This window comes from Benincasa hispida, chromosome 10, assembly GCF_027475165.1.
Source record: "Benincasa hispida cultivar pf3 chromosome 10, pf3_genome.v1.1, whole genome shotgun sequence".
NCBI classification, from domain to species: domain Eukaryota; kingdom Viridiplantae; phylum Streptophyta; class Magnoliopsida; order Cucurbitales; family Cucurbitaceae; genus Benincasa; species Benincasa hispida.
Window position 1 is genome coordinate 9,479,837 of NC_143487.1, and position 21,355 is coordinate 9,501,191.

The following is a 21,355-nucleotide window of genomic DNA, read 5'->3' on the forward strand; positions in this document are numbered from 1 at the left end:
AATGTTTGCGAGCACGATCAATGCAAAGCCTTACAGTGAAGTTGCGCTCGACCGATGATTTCCTATGATTGCAATCTTGCATTGCGTTAACGCATATTCTGCACAAAAATACGAAAATCAATTGTTTTAATGCGTTGAACACATGCGACCGCAATATTATAGAATTTATGTTTAATGGATGCAATTTAACATATTTCATCAATGCAATCCAACATTGTTTAATAACTTAGCACTATGAAAATGTGCATTTCTGCCCGTTATCACATCCCCAAATTTAAACAATGCTTGTTCTCAAGCATAAGCTAAAGATTCCTTTAGCAAGTCCACCACAAAGTTCTTTTCCTAGATTTCTCAAGGATACTTCATTCAATTCCTATATACCAGAATTTTCTTAAGTCTTATTCAAGTCTCTTCTTAAAATATTTCTAAGACCTAGGGACTACAAGCATAACTTTCAAAAGGACTTTACTACATTCCGGAACATCGCATGATTTATTTCAAAAAGAAAATTTTCTACCGGAGTGACAAATGATTTTATCCTTGCACAAAAATTTTCTTCATTGATTTTTTTTTCTAACCTTGCGCTGATCTGAGTGTCTTGCCTTCGTTTTGGCTTGCCCCCACATGTGTCATGCGGACATCTAGCTACAAGCGATGCACTCTTTCTCAGACTACGCTCATACCTATTTGGCAGTAGAGTTGCAGTCATTTATTTATGCGTTGATCAAGGTGACTTACTTTCATTTTGCTTGCCCCCACGTGTGTCATGCGGACATCCAACTACGGGTAAGTGCCTTTCACAACTTAACTCTTATCAACATGGGTTTCCCATTGCGTTGACAGTGGAGTTGTTATATTTTTTTTATAAAAATAGCAAGGTCGGAAACAAATACCCCACCCCCAAATTTAAAATGCGTCAATGTCCTCATTGCCAAAAGATTAAAATAAGTCATGCGATAGTCATAGAATGCGTTGTAAAGAGAGTTTGAAAGAAAACTAGCAAACCATTAACTTCTAGAAATATTTCATGAGGTGACTATCTTAAGATTAAGTTGACTGTAATATATACCAAAGAAATAGATGCATATTTTTCATCATTGAAATCATACTTGGCAAAGAAACAGAATGTGATAACTCGCTAAATTTATCTATGTCAAATGATTGCGGTGATTAAAGAGGATGCGGTGATAAAACTTTGAAGGCTAAAATGCAATGTGATAGCGCAAAATCGGAAATAAAGATAAAGAAGAGTACACCCCTAAATTTTGCGTTGTCTCCCACATTGTATTGACGCATCCATCTTTGTGGCGATCTATCTTTTGTGGATTGCGATGATGGAGTTGGATCATTTACTTGTTCATGTAATATCTCCGCAATCCTGCCTTAATCGTTGTAAACAGAAAAAGAGAAAGTCAAATGATTTTAAACAAAATAAAACTCGTTATCACATTTTTTTTTTAGAGAAAGAAATTAAGTAAGATTCAGATAGCTAAAATAAAAGTATAACAAAGGGATAAGAGTTCAAGAATCATGTAAGTGAGTAGTCCGGGTTTTTCAACTTTGAGGAGGTTGTTTCTGGCTGGAAGTCACCTCTGCAATATGCCTTGACCCGCTGTTCATTAACCTTAAATATCCAACTGCCATCCTCAGTGCTCAGCTCCACCACACCATGCGAAAATATTTCTTTAATGATGAAGAGACCGGACTAGCGTGATTTTAATTTGCCTGGGAAGAGCCGCAATCTTCAATGGAAGATTAAGACCTTTTGCCCGACTTGGAGGTTCTTTCCGCATATGCGTTGATCATGCCAGCGCTTGGTACGCTCTTTATAAATCTTCGCATTTTTATATGTGTTGTTCCTCCATTCTTTCAGCTCGACCAGTTGCATTTTTCACGTTTCCCCTACCTTCTTTAAATCAAAATTCAGCTTCTTGACTGCCCACAATGCTTTATACTCCAGCTCCAAAGGCAAATGACACGCCTTGCCAAATACCAACGCATATGGGGGACATACCTATTGGTGTTTTGAATGTGGTTCGGTATTCCTCTAACGCATCATCATGCTTCATTGCCCAATCTTTCCGCGAAGGCTTTACTACCTTCTCAAGTATCAACTTAATTTCTTGATTGGACACTTCAGCCTGACCATTCGTTTGCGGATGGTATGCGGTGGCCTACCTTTGGGAAGGATATTGTACTTGCGCAGCAACCCCTTGATATTGTGATTGAAAAAGTATGATCCTTCATCACTTATGATGGCACGAGGGGTGCCAAAACGAGTGAAAATATTTTTCTTCAGGAACTAGATGACTATCGCTGCATCACTTGCAGTGCATGCTATGGCCTCTACCCACTTGAAGACATAATCGACGGCCAATAAAATGTAATGCTTGCCATGCGAAGGAGGGAATGGTCCCATGAAATCAATCCCCCATACGTCGAATAAGTCCAGCTCCAAGATAGTGTTCATTGGCATTGCGTTTTTCCATGAAATGTTGTCTATGCGTTGACATCGATCACATTTCATTGCACTATGATAACGTGCATTTATGCCCGTTATCCGAGGTCAAATAAAGAAACGCGCAAAACTGTCATCCTTTAGGGGGACACTTCCAGGGTGCCTCAAGGCGATGCGCAGTAACTTTATTCAACCTAACAAGGGAGACCGAGGGATATGCTATCGCACTTCCCGCTCCCACTTACTATGAACATTCTCTTCATCCATCTTGATATTGACCTACCCAAACACCATCCGTTGAGGGGACACACCAAAGGTGCCACGAGGCTGAGGATAGATCTCATGGTGTGGACTTAAGGAGAAAAATGAAAGGTTTAAATGAAGCATCTCATGCCCCAAGTAGCTCCCACTAAATGTTTTACCTAGGGATTCATTAACCTAGACAATCCGGCTACTGATTTTAGTCTAAGTGGTCTTTTTAAAGACCGCTCATAAACAACGTTTGTTTATGTAATATAAACAAGTTCAAGTAGTCCCATTTAAACACTTTAATGAACTGTCCTTAACTTGCATGCATGCATCAAATCTATCTAATTCACCTTTCCAGGTAAGTTCCCAGGTAGGGGTATTACGTTTCTGTCAACTTAAATACCCCAGCCTAGACAGAGCCCGCCTTAGTCAAAAGGTCTCTTATAGATAGATTTGGTACACTTTAACCTTTTATTAGCTAATTTAATCTTATTAAACTGATTAAAAGATTAAATTCTTAGGGTTGTTAATCATATTAGAACCGTGATCTTAGGTCTATGTGATCCAAGTTTTAAACATTTTAAAACATGAATTAAACCTAAGTTAGCATGCATGTCTATCTTATTTCTTTTAGTTCTAATTTCTCTTTAACTTTTAAAAAGAAACAACTAAAAAAAATTGCACACAACTAGGCGTTTATAACATTTATAAAATAACCAATGTGTCATGCTTAATGCAATGTTAGGTCATTACTATATAACTTTTATATAACTCGTAATAACCAAGGAAACATGTTATCATTCACCCTTATACTATAACAATTATAATATAAAGATTATGCATGTCTATGTTTTTTATGCATGCATAAATATAACTCTTATATTATATGATGCATGAGCATGCTCTTACATAATTAAATCATACTTCTCTAAATTATAATAATTACAATAAAGAGATGATGTATGATCAATGCATAACCTAAGATGGGATTTACTATATGTGCATACCATATGACATATAAGACATACATCGCATGTATTAAACAAATAGATTAATGGACCGGGATGAGCTTTTAAACCGAAATGAACCGGAATGAAAAACCCTATCTATTACATTTATCATCGAGCAACCCGGTTCACAGGCGAACTGGGTCTTGAACCGCTAGGAGGTCTCCATCGTGTAGCAATCTTTATTAGGTAGACGATCGTTCAGCACACACTAGACGATAGGACTTTAGCAAACGATCGTGTAGACAAAAACGAGGTTGCGAAGCTTGATGTCCATGCGATCGTATAGCGCGACGATAGCTAAACGATTTACCTTGAGTTACTAAGCGATTTTTTAGTCAGTTACTAAATGATGAAGCTTGCTGACCTAAACGATCGTCTAGCGCGCTTAAACGATATGCGAACACCTGATTGTTTAACTTAGCGTGCAACTTGTTAAACGATTTACCTTCCGATGCTAAGCGATCATTTAATCAGTGACTAAGCGATGAAGCTTGCTGACCTAAACGATCATCTAGCTTGCGCGTAAATGATACGTGAGCGCCTGATCGTTTAACTTAGCGTGTAACTTGGTAAACGATTTACCTTCCGATGCTAAGCGATCGTTTAGTCAATTACTAAGCGATGAAGCTTGCTGACCTAAACGATCGTCTAGCTTGCGCGTAAACGATACGCGAGTGTATGATCATTTAACTTAGCGTGCAACTTGGTAAACGATTTACCTTCCAATGCTAAGCGGTCGTTTAGTCAGTTATAAACGACAAAGCTTGCTGACCTAAACGATCGTCTAGCTTGTGTGCACTTTAAATGATGCTCAGTGATCGCATGCCCGATCGTCTTCCCGATACGACCAACGCTTGATCGTATACGCCATCGTTCAACCGATGCGTTCAACCACGATCGCTTACGCCTTCATCTTCACGATGCGATGGACAATGATCGCGTATAACCTCTTCTGCATAATACGATGAACTCTTGATCGTCTCCTTCCTCAAAGAGTTGCAACCTTTGCCCAGAACTTCAACGAACGACTTAAAACTCAAACACTTTGAATACAGACTCGATGACGATTATATATGCCCAAAAAACGCAGGGGCCTTTACATACAACCGCAAATGTAAAACAAATTTAAACAAACCAAGGCAATACATCCCGTAAACATCCATTAATTCGGCACATCCACAACAGTATTAACATTTAAAACAGTGTAGAAATGCACCCACCACAAATGTATACGTTATTTTGTTGCAACAAATGAAATAAGAGTATCAGAAAACTTGGCTCTGATACCAATTGAAGGATCTCGAAACCGAGAATTCCATGAGCGGGTTTAGATCGCTCCGATTTTCATAGTGACCGGAATATAAACGATATACATTCTAACAGTTATGCATAATACAATTCAACAACAGCATGCTCAGTATACCATAAAGCATAGAGAAAGGGTTCATTACTAGAGGAAAATGATCTTCGAATGTATGAACCCATGACAACAGAAGAATTCCACCGATCTACCAGCACCTTGACAAATCTCTCATCTGATACTGCACGATCCAAACATACACGATCAAGAAGACAGGGACAACACCACCAATAGGGAGACCTGGGTATCCTTGGCATCAAAAACCCAGAGAGTGGGCTCTGGTGAGTTTGATAGAAGACGGAGGAAAAGAAATCGTGTAGACGACATGCGTGCACGAGAAGAACTTTGCTATCATATAACGGGGGTGTTAATCATATAGTAAAACTATACGATCGTTTAGGAAACTGATGTACGATCGTTTAAGGGACGCGTGAGTTAGACGATCGTTTAGACGACTGAGAAGCTATCGTATAGGCTCTTGACGATCAGTCTTTCACATTTTCGTTTTGGGTGCGGGGATTCTTCTGCACGACTCAATTCCTTCACAAATTGAAAACCATTTTCAACTTGTATCTCGCCGGTTACCCTAACCTTCGGTGCCCACGTTCCCATTTCCTAAACGTGAAAATTGGTTAATTAAAAATAATTAATCAATTAATTTATTTAACAAATATAATCATATTATATTTATATCCTATAGTTTGATATCATATATCTACTATAGTATTTTTCCTATATTTGATATAAATATCTAATTTTCTCCAAAATAATGTATCTCATACATTTAGCCAATTATATCATATATAATTGGCCATTCCAATTATATCATATATAATTATACTTCCTCTTGTCAATTTGAACATTTCAAATTAACCCAAACACTGGTTCTCGACTTTATCCAAGCTACCTAGGTGACCTAATGAACCTGTGGCTCGAAGCTCCAATGGTATGTGAATAGCTGACTAAACTCTTTAGCCACGAGATTCACCATCCATTAATGTCAGTGATTCCACTAAAGACCAACAGCTGAACTCTTCTTACCATAGATATATTTCTGTGTCCATTGGATATAACTAATCATGAGTACGATGACCCTTCAAAGATGCTCGTAAGTACAGCTGGGCCAATTTATCATTTTGCCCTGTAGTTACATCTCCTTAAGTACCACTGATTCCTCTAATGAACAATACAACATAATTCAGCTATGTGTGAACACATCTCGAGCCAAGAAAAAATGTGTGGCACCACATCGTTCAAGCCCCGGAATCAGCCCTTAAGGGAGCCATCTATCTACTTACCCCTACGTCGAGAAAGGAGTGAATTCCTTCTTGTGTAGCTGAGTTCCCAGCTCCCAAATCAGACGTATCCTCAAAATGGTAGGTTTGAATCGACGAATATACAAATCAAAGGACCGCCCTCGATGGCAGGAGTTCCCAACTCACTCAGGATTGAGGTCATGTTATCTATGGTCATCCTAGAAAGTGAAGTCTCTGTCATGAACGGTGTTATATAACGAGACATTAACACTTCGTGGTCAGGTCTTATACAAACTCTTGGTATAGAACGCCCTCGCTCGCATGTCCCCAACACGAATGATCAGGATCAGATCATCTGTGGCAAGCCACAACACTTGTGACCATTCCACAAAGGGGCCACGTTCGTAGCATTACCAGGATAAGGTTTCCCTCCTATATCCATATACTACAGACCATTTTGGTTATCACTCAAGACTGATCCACTTGTATGTCATCACATACATGCTTGAGTCACATACAGATAATCAGGGATTTTATGTTTATTGGTTTGTGGTAAAGCAACTAAAACAAAGTAAATATCATATATTAACAGTCACAGGTGTTCGTATGTACTGTTTACAAATTACAAGACATAAGACTTTAGGGCATCAACCCCAACAGCAATGTCGTAAAGTAGAAAGCTACTATGCTTCGCCCATTCATCCAATTTGCTCCGTTCTTGCTCCAAATTTTCACCGATTCGAAGCCAAAACTCCATCACGAAGGACACAAACAATTACAAACTCAATTACATGAAATTAAACACCCAAAACACCAAGCAATTATAACTTTAAACACCTTTAAAGCAGTAAATTCTAGGCTAATGTTGAAACCATCCAATATGAAAAACCCATACATTCATAATGCAATATTAACCCACCAAAACTCTGAATTAAAGTTTGAAAATAAAAAAATTGGGACTCAAATGACCTGACTCTGATACCAATTGTAAGGATTGAAATTCCCCGTAGCAGAAGAAATCGTGTCTCAATTTTAATTTTACAGAACAATAATCAGAGGACGGAAACACAAGATAAACAAAACTAATTAAACATGCTTTCTATTGTACAAGAAGAAGAAGAAAAGTTAGGATATCACGTACCCTTGAAGAGTAATTCTTCGCGTTCCTCTCCAATTCATGTCGGCTTCTCTCGATCCCATGAATACTACAACCGTACACCACTATGGGGTATTCTCTGTTATTTTCAGGGATGAGAATCGTGCAGAGGTGTGGACTTGCACTCAATCTCTGCTTAGGGAGGAGTATAAGAGATTTTTCTGAGAAAATATTCTGCAGAAAAAATAGAGAGAATGAGAGGGAAGAGAGAGGAGGGGAGGAAAGAGATAATGATTAGAGAACCTCTTCTCTCTTTCTTTTTTCTTTACGTAAAAATTGAGAGATTTGAGAGTTGAGGGAGTTATAACTCCCTCCCCTTTTTTAATTCAAAATTCAGATTTAAAATTTGGATTTTAATAATATAGCTAACTTAATATATATATATATATATATATATATATATATATATATATATATTATTAAACTATCTGTTATATCACATATAACCTATAGTTTATATTATATCACATATAATATAATCGATATAATATAAATCATAGATTTTATATAAATCGCATTCATATAATTTAACATTTGAATCACATTCAAATAACAACCACTCTCATTAAACTATATAAATTTAATATGAATCACATCCATATTAATTTTAACATATAGTTTCTGTATGAAACATATTCACATAATTAATATTTGAATCATATTCAAATATTTATTTCTCTCATAAATTTAATATGAATAAAATTTACATTAAATTTTAACATATAGTTTTTATATGAATCATATTCATATAACTAATATTTGAACCATATTCAAACATTTATTTCTCTCATAAAATTATATAAACTTAATATGAATCATATTCACACTAAATTTTAACAGATAGTTTTTATATGAATCATATTCATATAATTAATATTTGAATCATATTCAAATATTTATTTCTCTCATAAAAATATATAAATTTAATATGAATCATATTCACACTAAATTTTAACATATAGTTTTTGTATACATTATTTTACTGTATCTTATACAATTAATTCTCTTTGATTAATTTGAACAATTTAAATCACACCAAGATTAATTTGACTCCCATCAGTCCTCATTGAGCTAATGGGGGGACCTTATGGACCTATAGATTGAAACTCCAATGATACGAGATTAATTGATTAAACTCTTTTAATCAAATTAATCAACATTATTAACTATCGGACACTTTACTAAAGACCGATAGTTGTACCCTTTGCACTATAGATATATTTACGTGTCCATTAGATATAACCAATCAACAGTGCATTGACACTTCATAAATTGTTCGTAAGTACAGCCAGGTCAAATTACCGTTTTACCCCTATAGTTATATCTAACTCTTTAAGTACCATTGATCCCTCTAATGAACAATTAGTCATAGTCAAAATATGACCAAACCCCTTTCAGGCCAAGAGAGAGTGAAGCGCATCATTGTTCAAGTCCCAGAATCAGTTCTTAAGAATACAATTTATCTTCTTACGCTGACTATAGGGAATGAGTGAATTCCTTCTTATGTAGCTGTGTTCCCAACTCCTCAGTCAGACGAATTCCCAAAATAGTAGGCTTATTGAGTTGGCGAATCTGGCCACTCTCACCCATACAAATCAAAGAATTGCTCTTATAGGCAGGAGTTCACAACTCACTCAGGATTAAGGTCAAGTCACCTATGTGAAATATAAGTCTCTTCTAGCAACTGCATTATAAAGAGAGGCTTAACATTTCGCGGTCTGGTCTTTATACAAACTCTTTTGTATAAGATACCTTCACTCACATGTTTCCAAAAGAATGATCAAGATCACATCATTTGTAGTACTTTACAACAATTTTAACAACTACAAAGAGAGTCATATCGATATAGGCACCCAACCTTATCTATATACTACAAACCATTTAGGTTATCACTTAAACATGATCCACTTGTATGTCTCCACATACACGTTTAAGTTACATTAGATAGTATTGGATCTTAGGTTAATGGATTATTATACAAGTAATATAAAATTAATCAATCATTGATTCAACTAACATAAAACTACAAGGTTTTATGGCATCATAAGGATGGCCCCCGACCCCGTCTCCCTTTCCCATTTCATTTCCCATCCCTGCAGAATTCCACACGGAGACCGGGGCGAAGATTCCCAAGAGGGATTCGCGGGATCAATGATATAATTTATGTTAAAATAAATTATAGAATTATTATTTTATAATATTATATAATTTATATTACATTACATAACACATATTATATTTTTTAAAAAATGAATTATGTTTATAACACAACATTTATATTTCTAAATATCTTTATCTTTGTTTAGTATAATTCTATATTTTAAAATTTGAAATTCAAAATCTAGATACAGTGAAAACATAAAGATATATTTAAAATTTGCACAATAATCACAATAATCCGAAAACAATTTTTCAGAAACAGAATCTAAGTTGTCTACCAAAAACATATTTACTAAACTAAATAAATCTAAAAACATAAAACATATTCTAGATTCTCTACCGAGCAAGTCTTAAATTTGACTAATTTTTTTTATATGATTAGTTACACAGACAACTTGAATTTAAGAACGAATTACTCAAATTTTTTAATAGAAAGAAATAATTATTAATCAAATTATTCATATATATATATATATATATAGATTTAAAGGTTAAAATCAAAGGCTTTCAATATCTTAATTAAAAAATAAAACTTGAAATTCAAATATAATGTTTATATAATAATAACAATGTGACATTAAATTATTATAGTAAATAAATAAAAGAGGTTAATAGGACAAAAGCACATGAAAAATGATTTTTCATCTCTATTTTTCGGAATTTTTTCTCTCCCTCCCTCCCTCATTTCATGCCTAAACGGGAAGTTCAACCCCATTTAAGACGAATCCCCACGAAGAAAATGAACATCTCTAATGGCAATTTATGATAAGCCATAAATATTTTCTTCTATAAAATTTTTGAACAAACGTTTGTGGACAAAATTCATTTTCTCCTTTTGCCATGAGTACGTAATCAATTACGTTAGACTGAAGTAAGATTGAAATTTGCTTATTTGCTATCAACAATTAAACTCACAGACATCCATCCAATCCATAAAAACTGTAAGGAAGCAATTCATATAAATGAAAAGAACCAGGCTACTGCAAGAAGGCATGTTCTCATTGACAAATCACAATAGAAAAGGGTAAAACTCTTAATCTATGCCAATATTATCATATATGCCTAAGTTGGAAAATCTTTGACTATCAAACCAAGTAGCATTCTAACTTTGTATTCCCACAATGGAAATTTAGAACATCTTATGTCCCTTCATAAGTTCCCTTGACAAAAGGGCCTCTAGCCTAATGAAACTCATAAGCTAGACAATGATTTTATTGCCTAGTCTGATTAAATACGACATCAATCATATCAATGAAAATAAAATAATACCGTTCCAGAGATACATAAAAAATAACAAACCTCAAAGAAAGTTATGGTTTCTTCCCATTTAGGAGAATGCATATAATTTTAACTTGTGTAACATGGAGTGTTGAACATAGATATAGGTGTACAACATTAGGAAATCCACCTCAAATTCTTTAGCATTCTTTAAGAGAGCCCTTGTCTATGCATATATTTGATCGAGTCTTGCAGACGCCAAAAAAACACATCAGCAATATGCATTTTGTTGATTCATTGGAGGTAGGCCCGACACCCAACCGATCTCACAAACTAAGTTGAAGGAAGTTTTCCTGGACCAATTCAATGACGACAATATCCATAACAAGAAGATCTATTGACGCATAATAGGACACCATTAGCTCTCTTCGCCATCATCTTGACGAACTCCAGCTGAAGTTGTCTCCGGAAAGAACTCTTCATTGGGATACATCTTCTGAAATAGCTGTCAAGTACAAAAACCAATAACAGATAACATCAATAACATGTCTAGCGTGAATAAATTCGTTAAAATGGGAAAAGGTTGGAACCAGGTTATCCCTCATGCATGCAAGGGAGCAACACTCGAAATATGTCATGGACATGTTCATTGAGGATCTAATGGATCCTGGATGTGGTTACTAGATTTCTGACATGAAGCAATTGTGTGGGAGGGAATAAATTATTTCTTAGAGAACACTGGAAGGAGGTTCCATACAAAGGGAAGTAATATATGCAACTAAACGACTATGTCAAAGAAACTGTATACCTCAAAAGTTGCATTCAAAAGGTCATCGTAGTTCAGATTTCCATCAGGCATAGGAGTGAAGCTCACTGATCCAAATTGACCCTGACACAATTAACAACACATTACTGGTAGAATTACATTGCATATCAGCTGATCAAACAAAAGATTTAGTCTTCCAATTACAAACATCATCCCGAATGATTTAGTTCCCTACTATAGACCAACAATGAACTTTATAAATTAATTGTATGCCTTCAAAACATCAAAATTCAGTTCTCTAAAGATTAACCGTATACCTCCAGAATTTTATTCATTGAAGTTACTTTCTTTATTTCTCTCAATGGAAACCATTAACTTCACAGAAAGGATATAAAGGTGCAAAGAAACGAAATCAAAAAGAAAAAAAGTACACCCACCAAAGAAGCGATACCAATACAATATAGCACAAGAATCACGATCCAACAGAAACCAACAAATTAACCACCACAACAGAATTAAGATCATCAAATTTATCTTTCAAGGACTCTGCTGCACCGCAATCATAAAAGAGAAACAAGTTCTTAACAATATCACAAAATACATCATCGAAATGACCGATTCCATCGTTTATAGTCGAAAAGAATAGTCACAAGATGGCCAAAAAGAAGGATGACTGGATCAGATCTTTTATTCTATTGAAAGATCGATGATGTGCCTAAAAGCTTAAAAACCATTATCCAAAGAAAGTGTTTTTTTTTTTTTTTTTTTGGATATCTGTAGGCTAGTTTACGCACACCTCAACTGATCTCACAGGATAACCCACTTGACTCTACAAATATTTTGATGTCAAGAAAACTTGGAGAATATTAAATTCTAGAAAGATAGCCACCATAGATTGAACTCATAACATAACCTCTTACCCTTTATCAAGGGGATGTTCCCTTATTTAAGAAAGTATTTTAGAAGTTATCACAAGAAAAACCAAAGAAAACGTGCAAGATTATTGGTGGAATGGATTACTTAAAAGTTCTTTTTTGTTTCTCCCTTTTTCTAGATGAGAAATTAGAGAATTTCATGTTTTCAGATATGTGTTTGGTAAGCGATTCAGAAATTGGATTCTGATTTAAACAATTGTTTAAAATGTGTTTGATACTATATATATTTATAGATCATAAAACTAGTTGCAGTTACCCACTAATATTTAGTTGACAATAAACTATCATTAATTTATTTATGAATATGATTTCTTAAAAAAAGAAATTAAATAATAATTATTTTGTAATATTATATAATTTATAATACATATTATATTTTTCTAAAACTGAATTGAGTTTATAACATGACATACTATATTTCTAAATGTTTTTATCTTTATTTAATATAGTTATGCATTTTAAATTTAATATTCAAAATTTGGATACACTGAAAACATCAAAATGTTCTTTCAAAATTTGCACTATTTGGATCACAGAATCCGAAAATAGTTTTTAGAAACATAATCTAGGTTGTTTACTAAACACATATTTTTTGAACTCGGTAAATCTGAAGACATAAAAAATAATCCGGATTCTCTACCAAACAACCCTAAGCTTTCACTAGAATAAATGAAAGAATACAAAATAAAAGGTCCACAAGCATACAAAAAATAGCCTACACCAAAGGAGCCAAGCAACTCACTGTACAAAAAATCACAATACTAATAATAAGATGATGCATGAAGTTTTAAGTATATTTCTTGAGAACTTTCTCGCAATTCTTGTGAGGTTCTTTGGGTCTTTGTATCTGTTTCTTGGTTGGTCTTTGTTAAGTTTTTTAAGTTTGGTAAAGTGTTGTTTTACTACAGTTCAAGTTTAGATCTTCGGATTTGACCATTTGGTTTGTTATTGCTTGGTAAAGGTTGTTGTCCGGCCTATAAACATGTGTATTTTTTTCTTGAAAAGGAAACATAACTTTTCATTGATAAAATGAAAAGAGACTAATGCTAAAGGATACAATAACAAATGTACTTTGTGGAGTTAATATTGAAGAAAATAGGCTGCTGGTCACTGCATCAAGGTTGAATTGTAAAATAAAATCATTACCGTTTATGTATCTTGGGATTCCTCTTAGAGGATAACCAAGGAAGGTGTCCTTTTGGCAGCCAGTTATTGGTAAAATCCAAAAGAAATTGGATAGATGGAGGCAATTTAATTTATCAAGAGAAGGTAGGCTCACCATGAATAAGGTGGTTCTTTCTAATCTCCCAATTTATTATATGTCCTTTGCAATCCTTTGAAAGTATTTACGGAAATAGAAAAGATAATGCGGAATTTCTTTTGGGAAGGGTCCAACGGAAGCAAGATTGTTCATCTTGTCAAGTGGTAGTTGGTTTCAAAACAGCAAAAACACGGAGGTCTTGGCCTTGGTGACCTGAAAGACAGAAACATGGCTTTATTGGCAGAATGGGGATGGACGTTTATTCATGAAGAGGAAGCTCTTTGGTGCAGTTGTAAAGAGTATACATGGGAGTGGCTCATATGATTGGCATATGTCCGGAAAAGAGGGAAGAAGCCTTAGAAGTCCTTGGATAAATATTTCTCGAGCTTGGTTACAAGTTGCAGATTTTGCTTCCTTTAATCTTGGCCGTGGCACTAGAATCTCTTTTTTGGCATGACAATTGGGTGAATTCTTCTTCCTTGAGTACATTGTTTCCAAGATTACTCAGAATTGCTTCTAATCCTAATGGATTGGTTTGAGCGTTGGGATTCGATTACTTTATCATGGGAATTCAACTTCAGAAGATTTTTAAAAGAAGAAGAGATGCTGGATTTTCATAATCTTTTGGGTCTTTTAGATGGTCAAAGAGTAGTCAAAAGCAAGACTCCAGAACACGGTCATTGGACGCTTCAGGAGTGTTCTCAGCTAAGTCTTTGTTAAGACATTTGGCTTCATCCTCTCCGATCGATAGCAAGTTGCACAAAAATCTATGGAAACCAAGCTGTCCAAGGAGAATTAACATCATCATTCGGGTCATGATTTTTGGGTCCCTTAATTGTTCAAAGACTCTTCAAAGGAAGCTGCCAAATCATTCACTTTTGCCCTCAATTTGACTCCTTTGCATGAAGGATAATGAAGATTGTCAACATATCTTCTTTGATTGTCACTTTTCTAAGGAATTGTGGAGAAAGCTATTCTGGTTGTTTAACTTTCATAGGGTCTTTCGTAACATCTTTAAGGAAAATGTGTCTCAGCTCTTATTAGGCCCATCCTTAAAAGCACATTTGCATCAGTTGTGGGTTAACGTTGTCAAAGCTATTCTTTCAGAGATTTGGTTTGAAAGGAACCAATGCACCTTTCAAGACAAGTCACTTCAGTGGTTTGACTGTTTTGAGATTGCTCGAGTCAAAGCTTCCTCTTGGTGCTCTCTTTCCAATTTTTTTTTTCAGATTATTCAGTTCAAGACATTAGCTTAAATCAGAGTACTTTTATTTTCTCTTCTTCCACAAAATAAATTGTTATCGCTTGCCAAACATTTGTCTTTGTTCTTGATTTGTTGAATTTCTGGATTTTGGTTTCTGTTTCCTACCATGTATTTTGAGCAATAATCATATTTCATTATTTCTCGATTTTTGCATGCCATCCTTGCGCAAAAGCCATGCTAATCTTCTTTGTATTGTTCCAATTTTATCAAGTGTCCCCAAAGGGACCTCATTTCATTATTTCAATAAAAAGGCTTGTTTTCATTTAAAAAAAGTGTTTGGAATGTATTGCATCATAAGACCTAATGGATAATTACAAAAATCCTTGTGAAACTAACACTTAGATAGAAGTGTTAAACCTTGGCAGAGATAGGACAATGAGAAACTATAGTATTTGCTTCTTATTCTTGGTTTCTTGTGTTTTGTAATTCCTCTCCAGCTTCTTATGACTTCTTAGTGTTTCAGTTAGACCTTTTGTACTTTTCTCTCATCACCAAAACAGTTTCTTTGGAAGAGGTAAGGACACGTATATTTATATTTTACGTGAGTGGCACCAATCATTATGATGGTTTGATCAAGAAACAAAAAAACAGTTTTGCAGGCATCAAGCAATTCTCACCGCACATGAGTCCTGAACGTATAATGCACTCCAAAGTAAATCAAAATCTTTATCTTCTGCATTGGTATCTTGATCTACAGAACTAGCATCAGGACAATCAGAAACAAAGAGAGACATGATTGTGTTTATAGCTGAACGAACCATCTCTTTCCCTTGATTAGCATTATCACATAAGGTAGATATGTATATGACAAACCTACACAAGAAAGGCAACACTGTAAAACAGGCTCCAGTGGCATGAATGGAAATGATATAAAAGCGTGTGAAACAATAAAAATGATTAAAACAAAATTCGTTCGTGTTTCAAAGAAATATATTTATTACACTACTTTTTAGATTTTGTTTTTTTTAAAAAAAAAAACTCATAATAATTTAAGATGTTCCTATTAACCAAACTGCTCACAACAAATAACTGTTGAGATTAACTGCCATTGTAATCAGTACCCTGCTTCTCAACTATAACCATAACCATCACCACCACTTTCTTTTTGGCAAAAATGAAGAGGGATGACAGGGAATTTATAGGAGAACTGAAGCATATGCTCACCCCTGCTGAAGGCCATTTGTCAAATGAATGCCCTCAGATAAAGTCCATAGCAATCACAATACAAGTAATCAGATACAAGAGGAAGGTGGAACTGATGAAGAAGTAGACTATCTAGAACCAGACAATGGTGATCATTTATCGTGTGTTCTGCAGAGAATCTTGCTAACCCCAAATAATATACATCCACCAAGGCATTCTTCATTCTGAACCCATTGTACTATTGAGGGAAAATTGTACCAAGTAAATTTATATATATATATATAAAAACAACTTTCATGGAGAAAAAAAACGAAAGAATGAAAAGTTTGCCAAGTAATTATAGGCAGTAGTAGTAGTAAAAAATTAGTTTCAAGAAAGCTGGTTCAGGCTTTAAACTAAAAATGGATCCCCAGCAAGCTGGATCAAAATGGGGGAGAAGCTCAAGCCACTGGAATTTGCATTGTTTCTTTATCAATAGAAAATAACTATAAAGACCAAATAATTTGTGACATTCTAGACATGGATGCTTGCCATGTGCTATTAGGAAGGCCATGACAATTTGACATGCAAGCCATACATAAAGGACGAGAAAACACTTACGAATTCCATTGGATGGGACGAAAATGTTAGTTTTACTTTGGGAAATGCCTTATATGACTCAGGAAAAAAAATCACAAAAAATGATAGATCCCTTTTCACCATTATTGGGGATGCAAATTGCTACAACTAAGACTGGAATTTGGGGGCTGCTGCCCAATTCGAATAACCATTCTCCAAATAATTTTCAACACGATAATGCATTGCAAGTACTCAGAGAATTCCTGAGCTAATAAGGGAACCAAAAGATCTACCTCCCATACGAGATATGCAACATCACATTGGCATGCCACCCGATTCTTCATTACCAAGCCTTTCACATTATAGGATGAACCCACGAGTTTACAATCTTAAAAGAACAAATTCAAAATCTTCTCGATAGAAGTAGAAACACAATGGAATCTGATAAGTGAGATTTCGAGTCAGTGTTTACATGATCTTCTTCTGTACAAAGAAATGATTGAGCGAAATAATGAGTCACCATCGATACCGACACATCTAAGAATGCCAAATGTTCAGGAATTCCTCACAATTTTTTCTCAATCTAATAAACCTAATATCTTTTTCACATGCATTGGATTCAAAATTGAAGACTTCCACCTAAAGACAATATCTGATATTGCCTAACCAATGGGGCTGGTGATAAGACATTAAAATAGCACCTAGATGACTGTGAGTCTGTGACTTTAATATGACATTCGCAAAAACTATTGGAGGCCACAATGCACAGTCCTTGAGCATTTCTTACATAACAAGGTAGTTATTTTGTTAGACAAAACAAGCATATCAATTAGAAATAATTTCTCATTAATAAAAATGAAGTAAGAATAGATTAATAGAAAGAAAGGACAAGGAAATATAAGACAACAATGAAGTTATTTCCAAGAGTCAAATGAACTCACATATCCTCCGGACAAACAGCTAAATTGCCACCTATTTGGAGAACCCGAATCGATGAAACTTGCTCAGGAAACAAAGCTATGATGGAGGAAGGAAAACTGTTAATGCTCTCCTGCTAAATGGTTTGATAACATACATACATAAAAGCAAGGAAGCTTACTTTTAGGAGGATAAACCAACAGGAAATTCTTAACATCTGATACTAAGGAGTGCTTTGTAATGCATATTCCTCTAGCCACCTTGTGGTTAATTTCTCTCAGGCTAACATCTTGAAGACTTTCTAGAGATAATTTTGACAGGCGAGGAACTATGAAGCATGGATCCAGCACCAACTGTTGACTAAAGATGTCCTGTCCAGAAGCCAACCGAACACCCTTATAATGCTCATTACTCTGCAATATTTCAATATGTACTATATCAATCCATTTTCACCTCAATGGAAGAGTTGATTAGTTCATTCCCAGTAGTCCACACAAGAAAAAAGAAAAACATACTATTATAATTCTAAACCTTGTCCTTTAATAGAGCAGCCACAGGCATCCGCAGTACCTATACAACAAAAAGAAGATGTAAATAAGAGTAGAAGTTTAACCTTATCATGGAAAAGAAAGACAAAGATGAGTCGGGTAGACCTCTTGATATTTAGCAGAAGTGAAAAGAAAAAATGAGACCAACGTTTATATTTCAATTAAGAGATCTATCTAATATACAATATATAAAGAAGAAAATTGATTGACCAAGTAAAATAGACATAGTATTAGCAATCGCACCACACAAATAATGCAATAAGAAAGATTTTTAGTAAATGGTCCTCAATCTTCATATGTCACGTTCTACCAAAGGAGGTCTAAGCAATATAAATTTTATAACAAGCAAGTTTCCTTGGACATTAACTTCTTATAACCACCCAATTCCCGAATTAGAACCCCCACCAAAAATCAACCTTTAAACATTGTGAATCACCACATTGACTACATGGCATCAAGCCACCAGAAAAGGTGCTTCTCTATGTCATGAATCCTGTACCAGTTTCTTTGATCTACCCAAAAAAAAAAGATGATGATAATCATAGTAATGCCAAGATCAATCTTTAAAACAAATCATGATAATGCAAGGAAATGAAATTAAGCCCGGCACTTAACAATCTCTAAGTGATGTAGAAACGAAACCGGTACATTAAGAAGGAGAAGTATGAAGATGAGCTATGCTATTTAACAGAAAAAATTGAGGGCATTCCATGAAAGAAAGACATTCTATTGGGGGAGAGAGGTTAGAATTCTTGCAATGGAACTTACATAAAGACAACCTTTGACTGCAGCTCGACGGCAAAATGCTTGAGAAAGCTCCCCTTGACCATAGATAGGATATAATAAAGCTCCTTGTGCATTTTGAAATCTAGTAAGAATTAACACGGTAATTTTTTTTTTTTTTAAAATTGAAGAACATAGATTATGTAATGTCCTTAACTATATGTGTACATTTAAATTAAATATCAAAAAGAAAATAAACAAAGTAAATAAAATATGTGGCACAAGAAATGTTATTCTGTTTGCTATAGAGGTAAGGACAATCAGCACTATGGCAACAGGGGAATTCGCATTTTATATTGATCTACAATTTCAAATTACAAAAATGCATGCTGGAGTTTGTGTCAATGAAAGCAATCAAAGCCATAATTAATAAAATTTACTAAGGTAGGATTTATCATTTTGCTATGTCTCAAATGATTATCTGATATATTCAAATCCTGATGAGTGTCTCTCTGACGTGCTTGTGCACATTTGAGAGAAATATACAGATGAAAGGTGAGTCCCCATAAACAAGTCAAACGTGAACTTAAAAAAGATAATATATATATAAAAACCATAACACAAATGATAATAACCTGCCAATCGAAGTGTGGTAAAGAGCTAGACGGTCGATTCCTTCTTTTGTAAGTAATCTGTTTTTACCAACTTCAATGTCGTTCTGATCATAATCTGCCAAGGATATGGCATACAGAATTATCCTACACGTTGGAACACGACAGGAAATCATACTTGTGGTAAACTAAGTAGTCTAGTTGAAATCTGGATGTAATAGTTGTTTAGAACTTTTTGTTTGGGATTAATAACCAAAGTTGAATATCAAATATGATAAGCACAGGGTTATTTAGAACTTGAAAAAGAGAAAGTTGAACACACATGCACAAAACAATCTAACTGATTGACTTACGACTTCATCTTCTGAGGCAACCGCAATTTATTCAAGAACTCCACAAAAGGACTATCCAAGTCCTCTTGGGAGATTTTAGAATTTTCATTATCCTCGGCGGGATCCAAATGGTGCTGAACAAGTTTGAAAAACCTCATCAACTGGTTCTTCTCCGTCAGACTCAGACTCTTGTCCTTAAATATGGCTGCTCGAGAACCAGGCACATTAACCAATTTTCCATTCTGATCCCACAAATAGCTCGCATCAATGCTCTTAAATTCCAAATACTGGTGAACACCCAGTTTCAGAACAGCGTCGATGCATTTATCAGCACAAAACAAAACCCTCGGTCCAGCCAAATCAATGTTGAACTTTCTGGAATGCTCTTGAAGGACTTCAGGTGCGTAAGAGGAGATTTCAACATCTGAGTACAGAGATCTAGTTTGAAGATCAACAGAGACATAATCAAGAGCATCGTCGGAAGCGGAGGGTCGCAATGGCAGTGAAGGGACAGAGGCGGAATTGAGAAAGGAGGCGAGGTCGTGGAGAGGAAGAGTGGCGAAGTGACCTCCGTAGTAGGGGTTAGGGTCAAGGTGGAGGACCGTTTTTCCAGCAGCGGAGGCGGCGGCGGCGATGATGGATTCAGGTAAACCAGTGCCGACGACGATTAAGTCAAAGGTGGAGGGATCGATGAGAGGGTGTGGAGAGAGGTCGGTCATGTTAGAGCAACTAAACAGTGATTCGCTCCACTCCGAAACAATCTCCAAACTTCTTTCTCCGGCCTACGGTCAAAAAACTGCTATACCATTGGATTGGGACCGACTAACTCGTCATAGTCGGTCACCGAAATTTAGAAAATGGAAATTAACCGGTAAAATTAGAGAAGCTTTGGTGGATGAAAAAAATCACATGAAATTTCTACCTGGGTCAAATTTTGAGGTGTATTCGAGATTTGGCCCATCTTTCAAAAATACTCGAACTTTTGTCTTTCAATGACGTCAGTCGCGTGTGAAATATCTGTTTAGTTCTCAAAACTTTTGAAGACACATGCACATCTCAGTTTCTCGCTTGTTCATCTCGTTTCATGTTCATTCATCTCGTTCTTGTAATTAATATCCCGCCAGTTTGCATGTAATTAATAGCCATTGTATGAATTTCCGAATACTTCGAAAAACCCACAATTCTTTCAAATCAATTTAATGAAAAGTGTTGTGCACGCTAAGTCCCACTAAGATAACAAAACATTTTGACCAAATCGAGTATCAACCATTCTCATAAAACGTTCTCTCTAAAAAAAACCATAACATTTAGCTGCAAAGTTTTCCAAAAATATGAATTTGTAATGTTCTAATCGTTGTTGAATCAACACATACCAGAAATTTCACACTCCAAGTAAGTATAAACATGTAGTACGTTGTTTCTCATTTAC

General features: G+C 35.2%; 1 protein-coding gene and 1 non-coding gene across 2 annotated transcripts; both read right to left on the bottom strand.

Annotated features, from left to right (window-relative positions):
- Window positions 1-10,949: 10,949 nt before the first annotated feature.
- REP (Rab escort protein) lies at window positions 10,950-20,816 on the bottom strand. The gene is made up of 9 exons (XM_039045539.2): window positions 19,948-20,816; window positions 19,619-19,741; window positions 19,029-19,128; window positions 18,244-18,282; window positions 17,894-18,125; window positions 17,736-17,811; window positions 15,711-15,906; window positions 11,676-11,756; window positions 10,950-11,372 (listed from the first exon to the last, which is right to left on the bottom strand). Exons 1-9 carry the CDS (start codon window positions 20,643-20,645, stop codon window positions 11,286-11,288), a joined length of 1,632 nt encoding a protein of 543 aa, XP_038901467.1. The 5' UTR covers window positions 20,646-20,816; the 3' UTR covers window positions 10,950-11,285.
- LOC120089597 (U6 spliceosomal RNA) lies at window positions 15,217-15,319 on the bottom strand. Its single transcript, XR_005485272.1, has one exon. It is a non-coding gene; the product is annotated as a U6 spliceosomal RNA (small nuclear RNA).
- Window positions 20,817-21,355: the final 539 nt, after the last annotated feature.

Excerpts from the sequence above, each read along its gene's own strand:
- REP (XM_039045539.2), bottom strand. The coding sequence starts at position 20,645 with ATGACCGACCTCTCTCCACACCCTCTCATCGATCCCTCCACCTTTGAC. Across the intron at positions 15,907-17,735 it reads GCTGTTTGTCCGGAGGATAT|GTTTGTCATATACATATCTA; the intron begins GTGAGTTCATTT and ends TTTCTTGTGTAG. Across the intron at positions 11,373-11,675 it reads TTTTGAATGCAACTTTTGAG|CTATTTCAGAAGATGTATCC; the intron begins GTATACAGTTTC and ends TGTACTTGACAG.